The 18,670-nt window shown below is 37.3% G+C and overlaps 1 protein-coding gene across 1 annotated transcript in view; it reads right to left on the reverse strand.

The window, feature by feature from the left end:
- The window catches only part of SORCS2 (sortilin related VPS10 domain containing receptor 2), a 541,923-nt gene that overhangs the window by 83,140 nt on the left and 440,113 nt on the right, over window positions 1–18,670 (reverse strand). Inside the window, exons 6-8 of the mRNA XM_062575300.1 lie at window positions 9,959–10,023; window positions 7,851–7,969; window positions 2,818–2,907 (exon numbers count right to left, since the gene is read on the reverse strand). Of these exons, the coding sequence (XP_062431284.1) occupies window positions 2,818–2,907; window positions 7,851–7,969; window positions 9,959–10,023 (274 nt within the window). The remainder of the gene's footprint in view (window positions 1–2,817; window positions 2,908–7,850; window positions 7,970–9,958; window positions 10,024–18,670) is intronic.

Below are 18,670 nucleotides of genomic sequence, written 5' to 3' on the forward strand. Positions count from 1 at the left end.
ACATACTTTTTGAATATGTCAGAAATGTTGTATTAACATGCACTCAGTAAGATCATATACCCAATAAACTGAGCACCACTTGTAGATTAATGGATTTTAAAGCTAGAAGATTAGTAGATGTCCAGTATTTTGCTCTCTGGTATCTTTCTATCCAGTGAATTCCCAACAATTATTTCTGCCTTATTATAAGATGTAGGATGAGCAAATAATGTATGTATGATTATAGCAAATCTTTCAGAAAGGGACTCAGTTATGATTTGTAAGCTTCAAAAAGTAGAGTATCTATCACTTTCCTTGGCACTTTTTTGAATGCTTAATCAACAAGAAGTTATGCTGAGTTTCTGATTTGAATGTGTCTGGATTCAGCTCCCAGCTATGGGTCTGTCTTTCTCAGCTGAAGGTTTTTTAAGAACTAGTATTCTATCTGCACAGGGAGGCTTCTTTACTACAGTCAAGTTGCCTCCTGATCTTTCTTTTCGAAAAACAAATTATACTTTTTTGCAGAATTATTTTTCACTTAGATTGCTGCCCTGATCTGGTTTATAGTGTTGTTCCACAAGCACAACAGAGGTCATAGGAAATTGTAAAAGAGTGGTAGAAAAGAATGACAGCAACCAATTTCTTAAATTTGTTTTGTGGCCAAGAAAAGTTACATGGGATAGATCTCTAAGTCCTATACTGTTTGCCTTGTCTCCAGTCCTCAAATGATGCTTGCTCCTGTTCTTCACAACTGATGCAAGTTTATCTATTTTAAATATGGATGCCTACAAGAACTGGAGAGCAATCTTTAGTTCTGAGCTCCAAAGGCCTCCATTTATTGTGATGTGTCAGATAGCTACATCTCAACCCAAATAACATCTTTTATTAATATAGTGCTACTGTGTAATCAATATTTAAATCAGAGTGGTCTGTGTGTTTAAGGAGGTAGCATACATCCTATTTCCTATAAATAATTCACTTTCCTGAATGCCTGAAGCACTCATCCACATACGCAATATTAACTAATATCTATCTTCTAATCACAACACTTTATGCTAGGGACTACCACCACCACCCAGGCCAAATGCAGCAGATCGATGTGAATGAGACTGAAACTGCAATGGAAAGGTACAGATTCTTGCACAGGCCATCCAGAAGTGAAAGGAAGAAACGCCCACTGAAATACTGATTTGGGTATTGTGAAAGAAAGAAAATAAATAATTAAATACTTGGGAAACACCTTTCTTCTCTCCTCCCCAGGCTCAGCTTCAACAAAACACCTCTCCTCTGCCCTTCCTAGTTGCAACTCCCTTGCTTTTGCTGTGCGTTAACTCGATCCCTCCAGCTCCTGCAGTGAGGTGACAGGCGGTGCAGGAAGTTGGGGTGGTCTGTGTAATGGTTCCTGTGTGCTGCTCCTTTACTCTTCTTCTGCCCCGGCGCGGGTTGCCCTGGGCGGCAGCCCCCCGAGGGTGCCTCCTTCCAAAAGCACATCTCCAGTAGCCTTCTCACACATCTCCTTCCCTTCCTTGCTGAGGCTGCTGCTCTTTCTTCAGCATGTTTGAGCAGGGGGTCCTGGCGCGCCGCCGGCCATTTCCCGCCGTTCCGGAGCCGGCTGGAACTGGCCGGAGCCGGCTGCGGCCGGCCGGAGCGGTTCACGGCCTCCTCCCGCTCGGGGCCCCTGGGAGCCGCTGCTGCTGCAGCCCTGCCGCTCGTGCCCAGCACAAAAGCACCGACTCCCTAATTCCTACTCCGTTCCCGGGAAATTAATGAATAAACCCATATGTATCTGCATATGATACAGATCCCCTTTATTTTCACGTTTAGGGTTTTATATTCTCTTGTGATTTTTCTAGCTACAAATTCCCTCAAGAGACCATAAAGGCTGCTTTGAAGGGCTTATAAACACTGAAATAATTACGTGGATGGGTTAATACATTTGCTTGTCCTTGGTTAAATATTTCTGGGCAAAACAAGCAAATAAATAAATATGTAGCTATTTGCATAATGCTTCTGGGAACATACAGATATTTCAGATTCTTGTTCAAATAGTATCTCAGGATTTGACTTCAAGTTTTTTTTTTTTTTTTTTTAATGTGCTATATAGTATCTGAGGATTTGATTTCAGTTTTTTTTTTTTAGATTCTTAAAAATAGAAGATCTCAGACTACCATTTAGATAAAAGAAACAACAAAGGTGAAAAAACAACATTAAACACGTTCTTTGCTTTATAACAAGAAAACAAGGACGTACTCAGCTGCCCTTCATTAGCAAAACAGTGACTTAAACCAGCGCAGTTAAAACATGCGCAGACAAAAGGTCTCAGGCACTTCTGCAAGCCAGAGTCGCAGGACGGCAGGAAACGCGGTCGCGGGGACCTCAGGAGGTCTCAGTGCAGGGTCGCACCGGTTCCGTGGGCTTACAGCAGGTCTGTCTTTGGCACCCCAAGTCTCTGCTCCTAAGGACTGCAGCAGCCTCCCAGCTATACGTAAAGTGATGGAACGGATTCGTCAAGGAAACTGAGCACCATCAACCCGCAGAATTTGCTTACATGCCTTTCGTGGTTGTATCAGAAAGCGCCGTATTAATTAAAATTAATTAAAAAGTAATTGACTCTTGAAAGAAAACTCGCTCAATATTGTCACATTGCCATTGCAGTGCCATTTCGTGGAAGCAAGGCTTGAAACAAGAGTGTGAGGACATACCCCAAGTGAAACTCAGAAATCTTTATAAAATCATGATCTCAGAATAATGAGGCTTTAAAAAGGCAAAGAAAAAATCTGACTTAGGTAAGAAGCTGAATAATAAAAATATACGGAAAAATGTATTGCGCGTACTTACTTTTGGCAGTGCGTATTTCGGTAACTTCATCTGCACAAAGCCGTTTCGACGGTAAGATACATAATACTTGGTCCGATTTGCTGTTGTTGTCTATAGAAAGGAAAAACAGAACCCTGTGATAGTTTATGTCAAACCTAAGGAGTCTGTAACGGCAGAAATCTTTTTTTTTTTTTTTTTTTTTTTTTTTGAAATTGCAGTTTAAACACACATCTATTGCTTCTATTGCATGCTATTAATTTACCGTTTACTCTTAAGAGAATAAACAGAAAGTTGTGAGAAAATAGACTCCAAATAGATTCAAACTCCTTTGTTCTCCTCCGCTTAAGAAGAAAAAGGAATTTATCTTCTTCCTTTTCCATTTTGGCAGTCTTGGATGATACCTGAGACATTAGCATCTCGCCATCTCAGCCCCTCTTGCTATCTCTGTACACTCGCCCCGAGCAGCCTCTCACATTTCTGCCGTTTCACGGAAACCTGGGCCGAAGTGCCCCATAGGTAGGAAGGGGTAGAAAGAGTACATGCCAGCAGCAAATACTAGGTACTTCAAGAGCAAGTGGTATCCAACAGCGCTGTTCAAAGCCAAACGTAAAAGGCTGAGTAAGTCACGCTAAGATTTATGCACTGCATTATGAATCACCATTTGGCTAATATTGTCTACACAGAATAAAACATTTCCCAGTGAAAGTCCTTGGCATATAGCATGAAAGAAGATGATGCAATTCTAACGCCATTAGTCAAACAGCTAGTTTGAAAATTAATTATATGTCCTGAAGACAATTCCATGCTGATATAGAGGGTTAAAAAATATATTTCATCTGCTTTCTTGTGTGTGCAACCAAAGATAAGATTAGGCCTTATGTAAAATACCTGGAGTTCTCTGAAGATTTTCATTTTCCAAAGAAAGCCAAACAGAAACATGCATTAAAGGAACAGCAGCGGAGATATTACCCATTAGCACCTTTCTCCCTGTGTTACAGCAGATACACTGGTAACTTAAAGACTTGTATCTTAGTCACTAAAAAATCAATGCAAATACTGTTCCAAAGTAGCAAAAGGAAGATTCCAAATACGGACTGATGAAAATGCTCCAGTGATGGTCTCCCTAGGTTTTTCTAGTCACAGACAAAACGCCAAAATACGTGCTGGTATAACTTGGCACATCTCCAACTAGGCCTCTGGAGTACCATCAAGTAAAATTAGTTTTAAGCTTTAATTAATAATATTTCACATCTCTTTCAAACATCTTTTCTTTTCTGGGAGATCTGCTAGGTATCAGCTATTTAGCCATTTTCACTAGGTTGATAAAAGATGGCTGCTTTACAGGAATGGCCTGATCAAAAAAGAAAATGGAAAAAAAAATGCACACAATTTCTTCTGTGGTTGTTACCATGACGAATCAGTTTTTGGAACAGAAGCACAAACAGACTAATCTCCTTACTTTGACTTAGAAAATTTATTTAGACTCCTATCCCAGTCTCACTGCTTTTTTCCTGAACTGCCAAAGGAGGAATGATTCATCTATGGAAGGCTCAGACTTTTTATTAATCACAACCACATGTATTGAATAATTATTCAGAGTTTCTTTTCTGTCTCTTCTCAGAGCTTATTCTGCTGAACTGGAAAAAATAAAATGACCCATCTGACAATGACAATGCCATTGTGAAAGGAAAAAATATTTTTATAGCAGTTTTCTGCTTCCTTTACAAATATGGATCCTGTCTAGTTCTAGCAGTCAAACGAAATTTTACTAAAATAGAAGGAGCTCTTTCAAGCAGAAGGGGAAGGTTACCATAAACTCTTCCATATTCAGTTTTCTCTACCTCAACTTCGTATATAAGTCACGTCAGAGCAAAGGAAGCAAGCAAACACAGCAAACTGATGGTGAAATGAAAGTCAGCAACTCAATGTCATTTATAAAAGAAAGCCTTAAAAAATGAATCTCATTCAGGGAAGACTCATCAAACACAGATTCCCTGTGGTTTCCATATTACTAAAAGGAATATAAAGTCAAAGTTTTGCAGTTAATTGCTAGGTAAAGCTCCTGATTAAATCAAATTTTGTTTGCCACAATAAACAATACTTGGCTGTAGGCCATCACACACTTAAAGAAGTATCTGTTTTAAAAAAGGAACTTGATCTGAAAAACAACCTGTGCTGAGCATTCAGACTCGACTTTGCTTGGTTAAAATAGAGTTGATGCATGACAGCAGATCTACCAGTCTGAATATTTTAAAGATATCAAAGTATTTAACACTGTAATCATTTTCACTCTTCCTTTGAACCAATTTCCTTTTGTGTGGTAGAGAAAACATGATGCCTTTTAGTAATGTGATTTGTTAAATGACAGATTGAAGCAAAAAGTTCACTATTTATTGAATTAATGTTAAATATCAGTCTTACCCATCTTACCATAGCCTTCATGTTCATGATGCACTTATTTTATGTCACTCATCTTCAGTCATGCTATGGTAAGATGGATAAAGATTATGCAAGGCAGCAGAGAATCAGAGTTGAACTAGCTAGCCGTGTCATGCCCCATTGACATCAAAGGCTGGTCGGTGCTTAAAACAGTGCCAAAACTTTAATCTTTCTCCTAAAATCACCTCTGAAACTATCTGACAGCCAGTGTAAATTGAGGAAAATGAATCAATATTAGAAGGTTCCCGATCCTCGTGGATATAGACATACTAAAGAAATGGGGTTGAAATCTTCTAAGATGGTAAAAGTCTGATTTTATTTCACCTCCTCTTGTCCAGCTGCTAAGTACTATCTGTACCAAAAGCAGTGCTAGGAAGTATGGCTAAAGCAGCACTGCAAGTGGGTACTCATCAAACCATTGAGGATAGTAGGCCTAAGTCCATGTTGTGCTACTGTCCTTTTACGCAACGGAAAATGGCATAAAAAGAAATTAGGGCAGATACAAGTCTGCTTACACACACACAGAACTACTTCTCACAGAACTGCAGCCAGCTATGTGTCAGCAGTGCTATCTTCTTGCTCTCGTGTTCAGAGCACACCCACCTCCGTGCTCAGGGTACCCCAGAACTCCTTCAGGGCAGGGGAAGAGCAGAGGTTGGGCACGTGGAGGCCAAGGGAGAGTGGGGACAGGATTACTGCTACAGACCTGCAATGCTCTGATTCATGAGCGCACAGTTTAGGGTATGTGAGTGATGCTAGGAGTCTCAAACTCTCCTCTTTTTTTGCACAGATGATTCTGTCCCATCTTATTTCTGATAGATATTACTATGATATTAAGAGCAATGCCTGATCTGATCCTGATTCATGTAGCTATATTTTAGCTGAATACTAAGAAAATTTCAATGTGTTTTCAAAAATATGCTGTTTCTCAGATGTGCAGCTGCTGTGTTGGTTTATTGAAACAGATGAATGGTGTCCCACATCACACCTCTGAGGTGGCTGCACTTCAGCAATGACAAGGCAATCCCAGAGATCTCTTCTATCCTCCACTAATACGGACATGCCTAACTGTAAACCCATATAGCAATAAATGAGATTTATATTAAATTACTGTGATTTACTGCAGCTATGTCTGAAAGAAGAAGACTAAAGATATTTCCCCTTTATGTGGAAAATGTGCAAATATCTTCTACTAACATTATAATACGTCTCAAATTTCCAGAGACAAGACTACATTATCAATGGCATAAGTTTGCTGGTAGTGCTCATCCATCACTTTATGTGTGTGTTTCCAGGTTGCACTTCCATTTTGTATCTACCAATGTTTGGCATTAGATAGAATAACAGCACCTGATGCAATTATACAAGATGTCCAGCAAAACACAGATGCCTGAAGATGAAGCAACATGTGTTTTGCTGAGCACAGCAATATGGAAGGCCACACAGTGAGCAGCAGTTCTCACCATCTTCTAACAGTGAAATGGATTTTAGAATGTGCCTTGTGGGAGCTACAGACAGTATTACCTTTCAGCAAATGGTTGCCAAGAGTGCTAGACTTGAGCTGAGAAATGCCTACTTTATTCAAAAATACTTTTCCAAATCAATTTTGCTCTTTCTTTGTAGTCATAAGTGTTCCAAGTCACAGAAGTCCTTAACATTGCTGCACTCAACAAGCAGAGGACAGATACTTTGTCTCTGCATCAATTTACAGAACCTTTTGGAAGAAACAATGATAAGGTGAAAAAGTTTTTTAAAAAATCTGATGTCCACTGTTTCAATATTCCTTTCTTGCAAGAGTCAGTAAGTGGACAAGCCTTGCAACAAGCAAGCGGTATCAAAGTAAGGGAAGAATTATAGCCAATCACTGAGAAAAGGAACTTCTTGAGGAAAAATCTTAAAAACAAAGGAAATAATAGTCTTTCTCTGAGAAGTTTGCAGCTCTGACAAGATTCAAAACCACATCTAGTCCCAAGTTCATAATAACAAATTTTCAAATGTGACTAAGCTGTACTTGGTGTCAGAAGGTTGATAGAGTTCCAACCCCTGCTTTTACACCCAGGTCTTGTAGTTTGGAAATGAAATAGCCCCAATGTAATTTGGACCAGCTCAAGCTGCTCTAAGCTCCTCAGCTATGGTGATTCCACCCTTTCACTTGCTGAGGACAGTTGTGTAATTCTTTCACAACAAAACCTCTTCACAGGCTTATCCGTATGAAGAAGCCGAGCCACTACTCTGTCAGTGGATCTTCCAGGATACTGTTCTCAGGAATCTTTTTGTGTATAGAGGTGTTGGAAAGGATGCAGAAAAGGATGTTATGCATAAAAACAAAAGGGCTGCATTCTGCCTAACATACAAGAGTATAAAAGGTAATTTTGAGCCCAATGAGCCACTTGAAAATTTAGTCACTCTAGGTAAAACTAGGTCAGAGATTAATTAAAATCAACAGGATAAAAAAGCAACTGGTTGTACAGATTAAAGCTGCATCTTCTTTTGACTAATAAAGGAATGCTTTGATCCATGTAAAAATTCATGAACCTGTTAAATTACAGTGTTGCTGCTGTTTACTTTTTTTAATTGTAAATTGAAATTTGCTCTCTCCAGAAAGTGGCATATACCTGAAGAAATACGTAGTCATCCTGCACAGTCAGGGAATCCCGATCAGTGCCACCAGCAAACTGGACTGTCATTGTCTTATCAGAACAATTTTGAATCTGGCAAGTGATGTAACGATAACCTGAGGAAAGAGAGACAGAAATGTATGACAGGGCTTTGAAGGGAAAAAGAAGCAAGCAGTATAAAATGTTATTCACGTAGGGAAACCACTGCTTTTGCCAGTCAAGTTAGTTATAAAATTATTGCTCATCCAGAGAGACTGAGGATTAGGGAATGAGATGTTCAGGAGCAGGGACAACAGCAGGAGACTCTTCTCTCACTTAACCTACACACAGAACCTAACTACTCATTTGGGGAAGTGGCAGTGTGACACAACATAACTGAGATCAACAGAGCAGCCCCAGTAAAAAACTGTGAAGGGGGGTGAGAAAAGAATCAGACTCAATGTATAGAATTTTAAAGCCTATTTTGAAAGATCTGCAGAAAGGTTACCATGCACTACTGGAACTTCTCTGTTGGGAGAGGAATTCCACTATGTGTTCATAGCTTGCTGAAAATGCCTGGACTGATTTATATCAGAGAATGCTACAGCCTCTCTTCCTCTCCGGTTACTTTCTCTGCATAGGCTGTTAGGGAAGAATTGCTGCAGCTTTGGTACAACCTGCTCTTACCAAACAGAGGGAGCAAAATCAATATTCAGGCCTTACACCAGCTATGGCACATGGACCTTCTCCTAGATTAATGCTCTTCCTCCCAAGGTTTTGAGTACAAAGTGTCTGAGTCACTTTCGCAAAATGGGGGGAGGAAAGTGGGAAAATTCTTATATATGTGATCCTGTGCACCGACCATTAATGCTCAGCACCCTCCAGAAACAGTATGAAAGAGCAAATAATACACTGCTATGCATGTCTTTCATTACTTTTGCAGTATGATGGGGAATGCATTCCATCGTTTATGATGTTTTATTAGAAAAGGCCAAACCGACATGCTAGATCCAAATACTTGGTTTAAAATCTGGACCTGTTTGAGAGGGAACAGGTCAATCCAAGTTCTTTCACTTCCTTCCAAATCATCATCACAAGGATATTTGAGCAAGCACAGCAATAGGCCATCGAAATGCCTTGCAGCTATTCATAATTCACAGGACAAGCACTACAGTCCTTTGCTAGACACATAGTAGAAGGACACTGTTTCCACTAAAATCAATGGCAATGCTCATACTGCCCTTAACTGCACAAAGCCATGTGTATAGGACTCAGCCAGGAAATAAATATTTCATGAAAGTTTTGTTGCTTTTTCTATTAAATACAAAACTTTCCATCCAAGTTCTAAATTTTTCTCTAAATTTTTATACTGCCTCCAAATAGAGCACTTCACTGGGCTACGGAGCGCTCACCAAGGCCTCTCACTGCTTAAAGATTTAAGAATTTTGTCATCTAAATTTTAACATGGTAACCTTGATGGTTTTTTATAGGGCTGAAAGGAAGAAATGCTACTGAATCGTGGAATAACAAATTATTCATCTTTTACAACTAATTAAGACTGAATAGGAACTAAGTTGATCAAGGAATTAAATTATCTTTCAAGGGTGCAAGAGGTAATAAGAATTACATGAATAGAGGAATCTTGGTGATTATTTACCACATTCTGACTGCTAGTCTTGTGGGGTTTTTTTGTTTTGTTTTGTTTGTTTGTTTTTATTTAAAATCTCAGAAATTCAGGGAGAAGTTGCTCAGTTCAGTGGAACTGACCTATACCATAATTCACTTTGATAGACGTGGTACTAATACTACATTGCCAATTTTATTTGCAAATCAGGAAAAAATGTTCAATGCTTAACTGCTAGAACAAATTGCTCTATTAATGGACTTTTTCAATGGAGCATAGCGTCTTGACGTCAATTTGTCTCAGAATGGAAAACAAATTTTAAATTATACTGTATTTTTACATAACAGGACAGCTTTGCTGACTACAGATACACAGAACAAGACTCTGACATGCACAATTCTTCTTCTGGCTGGTTTTAAAAACAAATTCAAAAGTACTCTCTAAAACAAAAAAAAATGTCTATCCACTAGGGTATCAATTGATAACATTTTCATTTGCATACCTCCACTGGGGTCCTGGATTTCCATATGAACTAAATCAGGGTCTCCATCAACTCCAGCAACGGCCCTGAGAACATAATATAATCAAGTTATGCAGAGCCATCTACAGAATAGTAATTATGTGGATAAAAAAAGAGAGGATTTCATAATAACCAGCTTCAACAACCTAGCTAGGCAATTAAAATAAACCACATTTATAATGCTATATTACTATCATTTAGATGGAAAATATTATTTCTGTTCTTGGCATTATGTTTTTCTTCTTAAATATTTTTAGAATCTCTTCTATTGGGACATGCACACGAACAGGATTCTAACATCAATTGCAGAAAACAGAAATAGGTATGAAACTGAAAAAACATGTCATAAGCATACATTGATATAAATATACATACACATACACTCACATGCACTGCTAAATGTTAGCATATCTTTTTACAATTAGCTTTGACATTTGAAACTCTAGAGCACATTTAGTGCTAAAAAAAGACCTAGATTTCATCCTTATTAGATATTTCTTTGACTCGATGCATGCCTTTCATAAGTAATTGACACATCTTTGGTAAGTATATTCCACAGAACAGTAGATGCTGCTTTGACAAAGGAAGAAAATGCAGAATAATTTTCAGAATGAAATTCAGAGATGGAAATTCAGTCAGAATTGATCAAGCTGCAGTTTAACTTTGAAAAGCTGTAATGGGAATACAGACTGATTTTCTCTTAATATCTCCCATGTCAAATATGCTCAGGCAAAAGATGAGATTTCAACCCCTCAGGGCTTCCATCCCAACCTCGGAATGGCAGACACAGCTATGTTTTATCCTGGCCCTTACAGCATCATTAGTGAGGCAAAGTCTGCACAGAAAGCTTTGAGCTGACAGCTGTGCTGTCACAAAATGAAACAGAATCAGGCCACACTCCCGTAGCAACACTACTCTTCACATGGCTGGCAAACATGGAAGAGCCCACAGATGCAGCAGATGTGGACTGAAGACACATGACGGAGATGTATTGAGTGATAAAGTGCAGCTGAATGCAGATACTACGAAAACCCACTCAGTACTTAGAGAAAATGATGGGTTGGATGCAATTATTAATAATAAAATGCAATAAAGGTATACTTTAGAATGAAATGACATAATTGTTTAATGATTTCAAAGGGACTGATTTAGGAGGAATGGCTAAACTCAGACTCAGTAATTGGGGCTCCTTGGGAATGCAGACCAGTGAGAAGAGACTGGATCAGTTCCTGCTGCAGAACAACCAGAAATATATGCTATTTTTCTGCAATAAGATAAATGATCAGTCAAGGAGGGGGAGAATATAGGGGGAGAGTGGTAAGAGTAACTTGAAATCCAGGTCTATGAAGGACTGATATCAAATCTATATTTGACATCAGTCTGCAGCTCAGTGCAATCAGGGCTTAAATATGATTCCTGATAAGGAAAAAGTAGAATTAGGACCATATTACTGGCTGGCAGCTAACATTGGCATGTGCCAAAACATGCAATGACAAATTGGGCCAAGTGGGAAAAAAAGGGAAATTAAATCATAAAAGCTATTTGGTATCTCAAATCAGGGCTCGTGGCAAAACCAATTTAATTCTTAAGGCACAGAGAATATCAGAGGGAAGAACATTACATTTGCAGTAATTATTTTTTTAAAAAGGAGGTAAAGCCAAGAGATGTGAAGTAAACTGCTACTTGGTAATTTTTTTCCTTATAAATAGAATGAAAAATCCTGCATTTATTACAAAATTAGTCTCTGAAACATAAATTATTTTAGCATTTTGGGAGGCAACACATCAAGTCAGACAAGATCTACTTACTGAAGGCCTGGTAAGAATACATTTGAACAGAGAGAAGGATCTGTGAACTTTTTCACAGTGCAGACTGTATCTGTTTTTCTAGGTATTCATAACATGCCAAATCAAATCTGCTATCAACTCTGCAGTCAGTTTTCTGAAGGAAGAAAAACTAGGTTTGGTTGAATATTTTACTTTTTTTGAGGGACCTCATGCATTTGAACCACAATCTAACAGAAACTTCAGGATTGAAATCTTCTAATTGAAAATCTGACATATTAATCAGAATCAATAATGCAAAGATGGAAATTTTATACTTTCAAAATAACCTCTTGTATCTATAATTTATCAATATGATTCCATAAGCACAGTTTGAGATATTTGTCAATACTTGTATTTGTCAATACAATACCTTTTCATATTTCTTTCAGTAGGTCAGAAATGACAATGGTCTCATCTCTGCTGTGTTCCTTGAAACAGGGGCATCGGCACAGGTAGCATCTAATACCATTTCCTAGTGTAACCCTTTAATGCAAGAGCTTTAACAAGACTGCATGTATGCCGAAAAGTTCCCAACTCAGACTCCGTTCCCCCTTTATATTTTTATTTAATTAGATGTGAATGAACCACAAGGAAGGTTTCCTCAGGTTAGCACGGAAAAACTAATAATTTTTTTTCCCCTAAAGCTCAGACATTTTCCCTATCCCTCATTTAAAACCATCCTTTCTTTAACAGGGAACAGCTACTTCCAGAGAGCAAGTCATCTCTTCCTCAACCAGCTGGATCACCTCCTAAAAGAATCCCTGGATTCATCCTGGATTAGGATGACAATGTCAGGCTGCAGTTTGACAAGCACTTCTCATTGCTGTGCCACATTAAGCCACCCCACTCTGTGTCACCACTCTTGCCTCTCCCACACTGCCTCAGATGTCCCACCGAACTTGCCAGGTAACAGCACTAGTAACTGATCTAAGGTAACCCTACAAGGGTAACCATACAAAAAGAGAAGCCTCAAAGCTGCCAGAAGAAATACTCATTAAGTTATACTTGCAGATATCTAACTTTAGATATGTCTGACAGGTGAGATGAACTCTGCAAGTGCACAGTTTATCTATTTTGAAATGCTAAAGTTAGGTAAGCAAAATGAGGAAAAAATATTCATATTTCAGAAATACGCTGTGTTTTATACTACCCTAATTCTACGGACAAGACACAACCACAGAGGCTCTCTGTGCACTCACTGAAGACATTAAACCCTTAAAGTCAACTTTTGAATGTGAACTATAGAGCAGACTTTCCAAACTTTGAAGTGCTTTTCCCCAGCATTACAAAGGCTTTGGAATAGTCCTTTTTTTATTGAAAAAAGATCTCATCTATTGTGGTTGCTAAAAAAATCTTCAGAAGAGAGTATAACTAATACTCTGCCTGAGTGTGCAGAGAATTTGAAGCAATATCCCTGAAGAATAAACTAATCCATTCATTTCAGAGGACTCCTATGGCAACAGTACTTTAAATAGCCATACTGTTATTTCATTTGTATTTAGAGCATGAATCAAAGGAAAAGTAGTAGCACACTATGAAGGATTAACACAATCTAGGTCCCTCCTCCCATGAGGCACAGCTTTCTTAAAATGATGAGCAAAAAAAAAAAGCACATACAGAAACACAAACTGTACATGAAACACTTAAATGGAATGCTTAGCAATGAGTTTTTCAGACTGAGGGACAAATCTAGGACAATTTATTTGCATTTGCATATACAAAGTTACTACTAATACAAAAGAAATATATTGCACCAATGTTATGATCCTGTCCACACATCCACTCAAAAGCTCATCCCTTATTTCAGGAGAAAGAATAAACATGAAAATGACAGAGAACAATCTTAAAAGCCCAGTTTATTGCTTCTGAGCTAACAGGACCTCTTTCAGCTTATAAGGCACAGACACAATGGACAGGAGCTTCCTTCTTTTTAGTTGATATTTCACCACCAACACTTTTTTTTCAAACAAAAACTCAGGCTTTCAGTAGAACATGTACTTCCCCAGGAGTTATTTTTCTCAACTGCAGCATGGTTTTTGGTGTTCCTTTGTGACAATTCTCTCTCTTTTTTTTTTTTTTTTTCTTTTCTCCTTACAGTGTTTTTCAACTAAAATTTTCAAATCTCAGCAATTTGGGACAATCTTTTTTGTTTGTCTTACATGACTGAAGGAGGGTTGACCACTAAATTATGGGTTTTCTGGTTCAGATTTTTTCTACATTTTAAAATTAAATCCTTAAAATTTCTACTGAAAATTCAGCCTGACTTTAAACTAATTAGTTGGAAAACTTATCCAAAAGAACATAATTTAGGAACTTTTTGGAAGGATTAGTTTCCTATTTCTTATATCATCTAATCATGCAGGTAGTTACACACCAATCCTGTTGAAGAAAAGCAGCAAGATAGGTCTTTTGGTGGTTCACGAACCTTAAATTGGCTCAGCTATGTTGCACTCTTTGAGCATGTTTCACCCTACTTATGTCTCTAGAATGCATCCAATAAAACATGACGCAAGACAGTGGCAAATCAGGACAACTTTGTTCCCACATACACACAGTGGAGGCCTGAATTTGTCCTGAGGGACACTGGAGCTCTCTCTTATATATATATTTTTAGACTTTTAGAGAAGTCCTCCTGAAAGATCATACATCATATGACCTAATTTTTCACTGATTTCAGCAGTTAAATCAGCATAAAGAGAGTGCAATGCAGTGGGCTGTGCATGCCTTGGTCTGTGTACAAATATACACTCTATGAAATGAACATTATGCATTTTATACTTTTAATTAAGAATGGTACAATTCTAAGTGTTCCTCTATGAGAATTCTAGTTATCATACCTTTGGAATAAATTGGCAATGATTTTGCTTTTATCCAGTTGCCCTTCTCCTTCATAAACTGCCCACTATTTTCTTCAGTCACATGCAGTATTAGAAACATGCTAATGCTCATGTAAAATTTGATACTTACGTAGTATATATGAACAAAAATCACCACTGATGTATAACACTACAGTCTCAAAATGTGAATCACAAGCATCAATCTTTTATATAAGTTATGATTTTATATTTTATTTCCCACAGAAAACACTTTTGTGTTTCCAGGACTCTGGGCTCATTTTGCAGGGCAGTCATTGCCCACAAGCACCTATAAAGTAGAGTCTGCTACAGATTAAGTATGTATTCTCCTTTAAATAGGTCCCTTCATTGTTAAATATTTGATCCAGCTCACTGGGATACATGCTGATAAAAACATACCCTCAAACATGCCATCTGAAACAGCAAAAAAGAAAAAAAAAAAAATCAAAACAAATCACTCTCTGGTGTGCAGTAGCTTCCAGTCAAAGGCCATCTGAAAACTAGCAGGTCTGCTCTGTATAGGCCCTCCTATAATCTCTTTGTGTGAAGGTTATTCAAAAGGTAACAAGTGTCCAGTTTAGACTGAACACTGATTTCCAGTAATTCACATTATTGCTTAGAAAGCAAGTCAAAACCATGTTCTTGGCTTGCTATAGAAGCGCTTGACCAAAAGGTACTTTCACATTATTGCATAAAAGAATATCAGTATTTTTTTAATCCTGTATTGCAAATGTTTCCTCTCACTAACTTAAAATGATATTTGACTGCTGGCAATCTGGTTACTCAGGGAAACAAAACTGTAATTTGATTTATGCAAGATATGTCTGAGTTACGACTGATTTATGTTTCAGGCCTTGCCTTCCTCATAGCTGCTTTGAAAGACATACCTTTGACAATATAGTCCATGCCGCGCACAGCCAACGTGTGCTGTTCCTTATTTACTCCTTATTCTTAAATGCTTTTTAATAAAAGCATTCTTCCAGGCACCCTGATCCAAACAGCAGAGCTGGAGTGCTTTGTGATATTGATCACCGCACAGAAGTAGAAACAAATATCATCCTGAGTGATTAAGTCAAACGTAAGAATGACTGCCCACACAGATTCTTGGCTTCCCACACAAGCGCCTTTCACAGAAAATTCACTGTTAAAGGCTCAATGAAATCTTTTTTCCATTTCTCCTCCCTTCAGGGCATAACATCTCTGAAACTCACTCTTTCACCTGACACTTGAATAGCCAGGAACTCACTACACTTGACATTAATGGCTAGAGCTGAGATTGATTACTCATACGGCATTTCATGATGAGAACAGAACTTTGGTCTCCCGAGTACAAATGCTGTACCCAAATAAACTCATCATTTTTTATTTTTATTTTTTCATCCCTCATGAAGATGGAGAGCCTATATCTAAAAATAAGAGATATCTATAGCACAAGATCCACATATTCTAGTGAATTGAGGATAAAATATTTCTAAGGCTCTGGACACAGTCATAAAGAAAATGTGCTCAGCCTAATTCTCTAGTAATTACTGATTCATGCCTTGCTGTCCTGGAGTATATTTGCACTAGTGTAGACAGCTGATTCACAATCTATTCTTCACTTATGTATTACTAAGCTCTATTTTGAGAAATCAAAAGGAATTTAATGGATGCATAAGCCTTGGGGATAGAAAAGAATAGCTGCAGAGCCAGAAGAATCCCAAATTACAGAATTCTTTTTTACTCTGAACTATTACCATGTAATATACTACTCCTTTTTTTTTTTTTTTTTTTTTTTTTTTAAGGAGGGGGGGCTTGATATATAAAAGCAAGCAATTACATACTATGTGAAGTGTGGGTGCTTAATGTTTGGCAGAGATATTTCAGCAACTCTTTCTAAAGCAATCTCTTTTCATTCCTTCCTACAAACACGTTAGGAACTGCAGAAAATAAACGCTTATAAAGGTTAGATTCTATAACATCACTTCTATAGAAATCACTGCTTTAGAGGCAGTACTGTATGGTTCATTGCAGTTTGTGTGCACCACTTGTCAGAGTTTCTTAAATTTAAAGCATAAGAATTTGCTCAAAATTGAAATGTTTCACACAAACAAAAAAAGATTTGAAACTTCCCTGATAATATTTATAAAGAAATAGAAGATTTATTTTCTAAATGTTGATACAAAATTAAAAGTTCCATTTTGAATGATACTGTTACTTAATATTTGATTTTCTGCAATAAATTTCAAATCCACATTTCAGGATTTTGTTTTTAATTTTTTAAAAGCTTTTCAATGAAAAATGTCAGAGCTTTTATTTTCAGTACTTCCATACAAAAGTTTTCTGAACACACTTTTTTTCTATATTTTGATTTTTCATTTCAACTTGAGTGAGAAAGCAAATGAAACAAAAGAAAGGAATTTGTATGATATGGACATTTTCCAACCATCTTTACATCTATCTGCAGCCTTACAGCCCCATTGACCCCGCCTCTTAAGCTGCTAGAGAATAAAAACTGCTAGGAAGGATTTGTTGAGTTTTCTTTGCAAAAGAATAAATAAAGAAATTGTGATAAAGTTGGGAGAGACAGAAGAAGATGCTACTCTAAATGAGAGAGGGGAAGAGAATATTCTTCGCTCCTAAAATATAGATCATTCCACTGATATCAATAACCTTTCAGTTAGTTCCACTGCCTTGAAAGACTGAACGCAACATGTTAAATCTGCAGAAATACTTCAGGGATGGTCCAGAATCCTTGAAAAGCAGATACAGTCTGGAAGAATATTTGAATATATTGCTTATAAACATACAGTGGAGATCTGAACATAAATATTTTAAACTACTAAGGCCCTACTGATCTCCCCATAATATAAATACAAAAGGTATTCCATTAAATTAATTGCTTTTGTATTTTCAGTAAGGAACAGAAAAGGGATGCGCATGAAGATCTGGCTGCGGCTGGAAGCACAGGAGGAAATTGTTTTTAAAAAAGCCCTGGAAAATATTACGATGGATAATATTTATATTTACCAGGCTAAAATAAAAATCTGAGGCTTTATCATCAACTAGTATACAATGGCAAAGCTCCACTGGTATCAAAGAATAAACATCTGCCCAGTGAAATGTAATACTTCTCACGAATAGCAGCAAGACACACTCCTCCACTGATAAAGAAATGGGCAATTAATTTGGATTAATTTCACCTATCTTTAAAGCATCAGATATTGCACACTGTCAAGAAAATAATGCTGGACTAAGCAGAAAGTATCCTAATAGTTAAGGTATGAAAAAGCCCATTGAAAATTGCACAAATACTTTTTTTCTATCTAGCACTCAGATAACTTGAGAGGTGAAGGCCATAGGAAAGTAGAAAGATTCACATAATCATACAGTAACTTCCACTGGAGCAAAGGTCCAACCCTTTACTCAAAGCAAATTCTGCAAAATATATATTGTGATGTTTCACATGATAATAGAAGCAAAACATATTTTTAATCTTTATTTCTTAGGCTTTTAAGAAGTTTACGATCATTTGGCATTAATGAGGCACTAAAATTTCTACCCCAAAATTCTTGATGTTGCTAGTTGATACAGTTCTTGAGAGAAACCAAAGAAAATGAAGGAACAAAAACATAGAAACTATTTCTATTAAAAACATAAATATTCTTGCAATTTCTTACTCTTATTTGAGAGGAATGTGACATTTATGAACAAATATGACTTTGAAATAAAACTGAAAGTATTTTTATCAAAGTTTCAGCATTCACTCCCATTGTGTTGGAATGATTTAAGGAAAGGTATTCTGAAACACAGCCAAATATGCTGTTTAATATTATGCTTAATATTAAACATCCACTTATTTTCATTCTTACGTACAAGAAACATTGACTTATTATTTTAGTTAGAGCAAAACTGTTATTTATTTCAATGCTATGTTAAGGTTTTCAAAATTTAAGTGCACTAACTACACTTAGAAAAGCAAACCGTCATTAAACAGCTCCGCAGGAGAGAGGATTCCAATTGTTTTCTTAACT

Source organism: Rhea pennata, chromosome 4, assembly GCF_028389875.1.
Source record: "Rhea pennata isolate bPtePen1 chromosome 4, bPtePen1.pri, whole genome shotgun sequence".
NCBI lineage: Eukaryota > Metazoa > Chordata > Aves > Rheiformes > Rheidae > Rhea > Rhea pennata.